General features: G+C 47.3%; 1 protein-coding gene across 2 annotated transcripts in view; it reads left to right on the forward strand.

Moving 5' to 3' along the window:
* Positions 1–6,569, forward strand: part of EVI5L (ecotropic viral integration site 5 like) — a 1,383,225-nt gene extending 1,376,656 nt beyond the window's left edge. For both annotated transcript variants that reach the window (XM_085654281.1, XM_085654282.1), the window contains one exon: positions 5,814–6,569. In XM_085654281.1, the coding sequence (XP_085510407.1) occupies positions 5,814–6,134 (321 nt within the window). In that variant the 3' untranslated portion in view covers positions 6,135–6,569. The remainder of the gene's footprint in view (positions 1–5,813) is intronic.
* Positions 6,570–8,042: the final 1,473 nt, after the last annotated feature.

An 8,042-nucleotide genomic window follows, 5' to 3' on the forward strand; every position in this document is an offset into this window, starting at 1 on the left:
CAACCTACAACTACAAAGTCCAGTAGGACTTAAGTATAATAATCTATGTTATATGTACCTAGACAATATCTGTGTGATCTTTCAATTTAGTATCTCAAGATTACAATGGCATTACAACAGCAAGCTCAGATCCCAACCGCTGCTCACCAATGTGAGAAGTTGGCCTGATGTATGATGTCACTAGTTATAGTGTACACCTTATATCAGTCCAAATACCCTTATGGTGATTGGTTGTAAAGTCAACCTTATAGACCAGCTATCCTAGTGGTAGCATGGACAAGAGCAGTCTTAGGCTAAACTCTGAATGGCATGTGAAGCCAGCTGTGATACCATATATAATCCCTTGAATACCAAATGAAAGGACACCACAACAGATATATATATAAAATAAAGTGTATTTATTGTAAGCAAACCCTCAGCACTCTTTGAGATTAGAGGTAAGTACAACACAGTCTTATTAATGCATACAGTAAGTCACACAGGTAAGTAATACAGTTAGGCCCTAGGGGCCACGCAAACCATATACTAAATAAGTGGTATAAGAACCACTGTCACGGAAATAGAATAGGCCTAGGCCTAGGGAATCGCTGGGGCTACACTACACTAGCGTTAGTTAGGAAGTGGGAGGCCCACGGGATTCGTGTGCAGAGTGGAAACACTCACGCGTAATGCGTAAAAGTCAATAGCAATAGTACAGTTTAGAAAACGGTAGATTTAGGACACTTCCGGAGTAGCTAGGAAGTTGAGACTTGAAAACTAGACACTAGGATAGTCACTATCCTGATGAGCACCGGAGTACCCAAGTTACCTAGCCCACAGGCTGCGGGTGCATAGGGGTGAAGATGCGTCGTTTTCGTCGTCGACTCCTATGGATGCCTGAAGAAAGATGCTGACAGGCAGTCAGGGGAGAGTGTCCGGTGGATCCCAAGGCTGGGATCAAGAAGAGAAGAAACCTGCAAGCAGAAAGGACAGAGTCAGGGTCACTAGCCAGTGACCACGTGGAACCAGGAAGGAACCAGGCGATGTCGTGAAGAGTTGCAGGTGAAGGTGAAGCTTGTCGCTGCAGCCAGGAGGACCAGGAAGCGTCGAGGACGACCAGGACCAGGAGGCGAGCTGTCCCACGAAGGCTCTTGCTGTCGGCGGCGTCGAAGTTGGACTAGGACTCACCAAGCCTTGGCAAGCGGAACCCACGAAGAACAAAGGACTTGCTTCTGGTGCAGACCAGGAAGGTCTGGGGTGCTTCTTCTTTGCAGAGAAGCGGGAGCCAGTCTGGAGGAGCCAAACCAGCGCAGAAGATTACAGGGTGCGTCGTCACAAAGGCCACTAGCCAGCGGGCAAGCAACCGGACAGACGCGGCAAGCAGGAAAATGCTGAAGGGCCCCACGCAGGACTCGTGGAGTGTGGGGGGCTGGTCTTCGGTGCAGATGGTGCTTGGGGTTGGGGCTTCTCAATCCCCGGTGCACAACTTCGAGGGTACCTCAGAAGCTGCGCTGTAAGTTACTAGCCACTTCTCCCAGGTAGCCGGTCCCACGTCGCTCGTCGCCTCCACGGATCTCAGCTCTGCTGCAGATGTGGATGAGGGTCGGAGAAGTCTGGAAATCAAGGCTCTGGTCGGGCTCTGCAGTCGGTTCCTCGTAGAACGGTCGCAAAGCAAAGGGTAGTCTCTTGATGGTGCCTGTTTGCACAGGGTAGCCACTCCTTGGCTACAAGGGAGATTCTTCAGTCTTCTTCTTTCGTCGAATGTCGAAGGTCCAGAGTTTCTGTTCAGTTTTGCAGGTTCAGGATAATCTAAAGTCTTGAGGCCCAACTCCCACTCTTATACTAATCTGGGGGGCTGGGATACCTGCTAGGTCACGCCTTATGGGTGGGACCTGGGAGGGGGTGGTTACACCCACTTCCCTTTGTCCAGTTTCGCGCCAGAGCTGGGGCTGGAGTGCCCCAGCGCCGGTTTGAACTGGACTATGCAAGGAACACCTTGTGTGCCCCAGGCATGTCTCATTCCTTTCAGCCCACCCTGCCCCAATACACTAAAGGCTGTCTGGGGAGGTGCTAGCACCTCCCCAAGCAGGAAACCTATTGTCCAGGCCTCCCTGGCTGGGATCACTCCCAGCTGCAGGAGGTCAGACTTGTGTCGTGGCAGCAGCATCCATTTTGTGATGCTGAGGCTTTGGTCAGAGGCTAACAGTTGAAGTATGATTTTAACATGTCTTTCCCTCTAGAAGGGGGGAATAATATCCTCATGACCTGAAATGGTATGGGGGGTATTATTCCAAAGTGTTAGACACCTTACACGACATGTTTTGATAAAGCCAAACCATAGTTACCATAACCGTTTAAGATTATAAGGCACTTTAAGAGTATATGGTAGGCTATATCATAGAACAGCTATAAGGACTTGGTTCCGAAAGCTGCAGACAGGCTCAGCTCATGCTAGAGCACCATCTCACATGTTACCAAGCACTCTGCCTCCAGGATTGTTAAGGCCTGCCATAGGAGTGACTGATGGGTACACATGTGTCTATATATAAGGGTAGATATAGGCATACTATACCTAAGCAAGGGGTGATTACACGACCTTGCCCCAGCTGAGTGATCAGCCAGTTGTGTCTGATTGGAAGGCCAGACCAGGGGTGGCATAATACATGCTGCAGCCCCTGGGAGGCCTAGGGTACACCTATGCCCTGGGTACCTAGGGTACACTGTACAGGGTCCAATAAGGTGATCCTTACCAATTGGTTATGTACCTAGGGTACATGGAGTCCATTTTACAGAGAGAGCAGACAGCCTGAGACCCTGAATGGCAGGATCTCAGGCTAACTAAGTCGAAAAACCAGCTAGACACTAGGCAAAAAGTTGGGGGTAACCATAGTCAGATATCCACCTTCCTACAAAGATCTCAGCCATCTACAAACACTTCGCACCCCAACCCACCACCCCGGACATCCTCAGCCTCCTCATTTCCACAGATGCAAACCCCGAACACCTGCTCACTACCTGGGACCAGCTCACCACACAAAGCACTACAACCATCATGAACTCTGTCCACTCAGTAGCACATACAGACCTCTGTGCCCACCACATATTCAGCCTTGGGAGCAAGATGATCCGCAGCAAGCTCACTGCCATCTTCAACGCATCCATCACCGCTGCCACCTTACCCGAAGAGTAGAAACATGCAGAAGCCAAACCTCTTCTTGAGAAACTGTCTGCTGACATCAGCGAACTCAAGAACTACTATCCCATCTCCTTGCTCCCCTTTCCCGCCAAAGTCCTCGAAAAGGTCATCAACTGTCAACTCATAAAACACCTGGAGAACCACAGCTCCAAAACCGCCCTGATCGCTGCCACTGACAACATCAGAACCCTCCTTGACTAGGGAGAAACGGTGGCCTTGACCCTCCTCGACCTCTAAGACGCGTTCAACACCCTATCCCACCACACACTTATAAAGAGGCTTCACCACATTGGAATCCAAGGAGACGCACTCAAATGAATCGCCTCCTTCCTCACTGGAAGAAAACAGCGAACCTGTCTACCTCCTTTCACCTCAGAACCTAAGAACATCATCTGTGGCACCCCTCAAGGCTCAGCCCTACTCTGTTCAATACCTACATGACCCCCTTGACCAACATCATCAGAACCCATGGACTAAATCATATCCTACACCAACGACTCCCAGCTCATCCTCTCGCTATCAGAAGACCCCTCCACCACGATGGTCACCTTTCACAGGTGCATGACGAGCGTCGCCGACTGGATGACAGACAACTACCTAAAACTCAACACAGGCAAAATGGAAGTGCTGATCTTCGGGAGCAACACCTCCACATGGAACAATTCCTGGTGGATTTCCGAACTAGGACGCTCACCCACGCCGACAGACCATGCCTGTAACCTTGGCATCATCCTGGACAGCAAGCTCTCCATGAAAGACAGGTCATCGCAGTCTCCTCCGCCGGCATCCTCACCTTTCACATGCTCTGTAGGATCTTCAAATGGCTCCCTGGCAACACCAGATGAACCATCACTCAAGCCCTATTCACCAGCCGGCTGGACTACAGCAGCACATTCTACGGAGGAATCACCTCTCACCTCCTGAAGAGACTGCAGACCATATAGAACTCAGCGGCCAGACTCACCCTCCACCTCCCAATGTTGACCCACATCAACCCCCACCTCAGGAAGCTCAACTGACTCTCCATTCAGAAGAGATGTCTATTCAAGATGCTGATCTACACCTACAAAGCCCTACTCAACCAAGGACCAGGAATGCATCAACCACCGCCTACACATGCACCAACCCTCCAGACACCTGCGCTCCGCCTCTCTATCCCTCACACACACCCCCCATTCCGCCAAAGCAACAGTGGAGGATGTTCTTTCTCCTACCTCACTGTGAAGACCTGGAATGACCTCCCCCTTTGCCTCCGGACCTCATCCTCTTGCTGGAATTCAGGAAAGGTCTCAAGGCCTCACTGTTCATCTGAACCCTCTCTCTAGCAGCAGAGTTCTCAGTGCCTGGATACCCTCATGGGTGATAAGCCGCGCGTTATAAGTCCTGTTTGATTGAGGGAGGAATAGGAAGAGTATAGGGTAATGAGAGATTTTTAGGGTTCACAGATGAATTGAGTTTAAGGGTGGTGAAGAGTAGGGGCTTCATGGATGGTTTGAGTGTATTGGTGATGAGGGGCTTTTAGAGTTCACTGATGGGTGAAGTTAAGGGATGTGAGAAGTTTTACAGTTCAGTGATGGGTAAAGCATAGGGGTGGTGAAAGTTGTTTAAGGTTGAGAAATGGATGCTGTTTAGAATGGTGAGGGACTTTACGAGTCAGTGATAGGTGGAGTTTTAGGGCAGAAAGAATTTTAGGGTCAAGAATTGGTGGAGTTTAGATGTAGAATTTAGTTCATGAATTGGTGAAGTTTAGGGTTAATGAGGGGTTTTAGGGGTCAGGGATGGATGGAGTTTAGGTTTAGAATGGGCTGCTTAGGTTCAGGGATGGGTGGAGTTTACCATCAAGGATTGCTGGAGTTCAGGTGTAGTGAGGGGTTTATAGAGTTCAGGATGGGTGTTGTTTAGAAGTAGAAAGGGCAGCTTTTTTCGTTCAGGGATAGGTGGGGTTTGGTGGTCAGGGATGGTTGGAGTTTAGGTATTGGGAGGGTTTTTAAAGGGGGCAGGGAATGATGGTGTTTAGGGCTCAGGTGCACCAGCAGACCTGATGTGCTGCTTTCAACTGAAGAAAACGCTAGCTTTGCAGGCCTAATCGGTGCACAAATGTGACGGAGCAATACAATGCTGTTCAGTACTGAGTATGAAGTAATCATTGAGGCTAATCAGAGACTCCAGTTCGGATTGAGACTGTTCTCTTTCGGTAACTGAAGATATTGGTGTAACCACTTTTGACCCCAATTCTAACCAGTTCCTACATCGCCCTTTAAAAATAGCCTGAGCATTGAGACTGGCATCGACAGATATTAACCAAGTATTGAATGCTTCTGCATACCAACTTTAATCTAGTGCTCTGAAGAAGGCGGGTGTCTGTATGTTAAAACATTCTTAAACAAATAAATAAATAAATCAATACAAGTGTTTAATAACAAAGTCTTATAGAATTATTGGAGGGCTGTTTGCCTCATTAAGCTTGTATGTTCTGTCTGTGATGGAAGCATTCATTGTGTGCGCTAGTGTTCTGGTACTCTATAGGTAAATTTTGGTTTCTATAAGTTCTGCATGTAATGTCAACAGTTGAAGGTAAGATGACGGTGGATTCTTCTTAACTTATGTTTCTTTCTTCCCCACTCGCCATCGAGTTTAGATCCGTTTGATGAAAGGACAGAAACCTACCATAGCTTTTGATGGCATTCACATCGTAAACCACATGGCAGAGGATGATGAGGACTCACTTCACTCGTCTGATGAGGAGCTTCTTGGTAACCCCATGGTGGTTGGTGCACTGCAGGATGCCCTATACCCATTGTCTCCCGGAAACGCTCGCTTCCTCCGCGCCCTTGAGAGCTCTGGCAAGGACAGCGATGGTAGCACAGACAGCGAGGAGCAGGAGGACCCACATTTTCCTACGGTTACCGACTCAGAGACTAAAGCTGACATCCTATGTTCACAGGTTTTCACTGACTAGATGTGTTGGGCCTTCATGAACGTCTTCGGTGAGCATCTGAGGCTACTGACAATGTAAAAAGAAATGGCAGGCCTCAGCCAGTGGGTGCTCTTCCTAATGATAATTGCAGAACATTTCAAGAAAAGTGAGTGGATGAGTTAACCACAGGCCACTACATAATTATTTTGGTAAGAATATCTTTGGCTGGACAGACCAGCCCATGGATTGGCTTCTTGCAGCCTTGCACGTAGCATTGAGGCACCAGCGCCTGTGTTCGATGAGAAGTGTTTCCTTATTTATGGGTCATTTGGTTTCCCAGGCGGACACCATATTTTAATCAACGGGCAGGTCCAAAAGCTTGCAAGGTTTTGTATTTATTTGTTATTTTGCCCTTCCTCGGCTGCAGTACCCCAGGATGTGCACTATTTTCTTTTTGTTAAAAAAACTTTAAGAAACTACTTGATTATTTGTTGTGTGAAGGGCTTGTGTCATATTTCATCATCGCAAGCGTCCCTGTCACTATTCTTCCTCCTGATGTTCTGCACGGGGTCTTTATCTTGCGATTAGGTGGCACTCACAGAAAGGATGTTGGAGAACCATTGCATACCACTTAGCATTCTAGAACTGTCAGCTGAAACTTAGAATAAACAAGAAAGGTCTTTATATATTTCCTATCGATTTACACTTGGGTAAATATCTATGACCCTCTGTTCAGCAGAAACTTAAAACATTTGGACCAGTTGGCCTGTGACACTCTCCCCTGCACCACAGACAGAACTAGAAAGCTTCACTAAAAGGTTATGTCACTTTAAACTTTTTATACTGGCCCATCTCTTTGCATAGTCTGGCCTTGAACTGTAATTCATCGACTGAATATTTCTTTCGATCTTCCAGATGCAGACAAGGACTTCCCCTAACTCTCCACACTTTTGGAATGTCTTTTCTTTTTTACACTCTGTCTACCCTTCCAGAAACAGGTGTTTTTACAGTTTGCATTATTTATTTGAGTAGCTAAAAAAATGCCTTCCTCTCCAATGTATGCTGTTGAAGACTGGCTTCAAGCAATGCATGCAATGTGGATGTTTTCCTCTCCTCACAGGAGCCTGCATATTCTGATTGGTGATCTTTTATCAGACTTTGTGACTATTCTCTGCGGAATCCCAACTGCAGTTGCTGAGGAGGAGTTTTATTCAAAGGTCGGAAAGATAGAGTAAGATAAGGGTTCACACGTCTTTGAGTACCTGTTGGTGGGAAAGCACACAAGTTCAAACATTCATGAGGTATTTGCTGACCTATTAATACCTTAAAAGATGATTATGGTACTGCAGAGGGGTGGTCCATCCTCAAACACCACCCAAGACATGTGGAGAATTCTGGGGCTATCAGGAACCTAGGACCTACTCCCTTTGGCAGGTCAATAGGCCTTGTGCCAAAGTCCTTCCAACAGAGGGTTAAGCCAGTTTGCATTGACGGTCATGGTGCGTGTTTCCTTGTTGCGTGTTTCCTTGTTGCGTGTTTCCTTGTTGCCTGTGTTCTCCGCTGTTGCATTGAGTAGCCAGAAAAAATGCAGGCCTCTTTCATATACCTGCAAATCTCACAATTCAGTCAGAGAGAAAGGTGTTTCATATTCTCCACTGTGGGATTCTTTGCCAGGCTGCTCTTAAGATGATCTTCTGTGTATTATAACAATTAAAGGCCGGGGACTAAAGATGAAGGTTAAGAGAAGAATGCAAAGCATTTGTGCACTAATACCAGTGTTGTTTCAAGTACAATCAGGGTCTCTACTTCATTTGGTACTGGAGGCTGAACTTCTCTCTGTACAGAAAACTGCCATCAAAGAACATTAAAGATCTAGCTAGAACAGGAGTTTGAATCATCTCAGTATTGTCCATTTCCACTTAAAGTGTTATTCTCAACTTTTCAAAGAAT

Source organism: Triturus cristatus, chromosome 4_1 (genome assembly GCF_964204655.1).
Source record: "Triturus cristatus chromosome 4_1, aTriCri1.1, whole genome shotgun sequence".
NCBI lineage: Eukaryota > Metazoa > Chordata > Amphibia > Caudata > Salamandridae > Triturus > Triturus cristatus.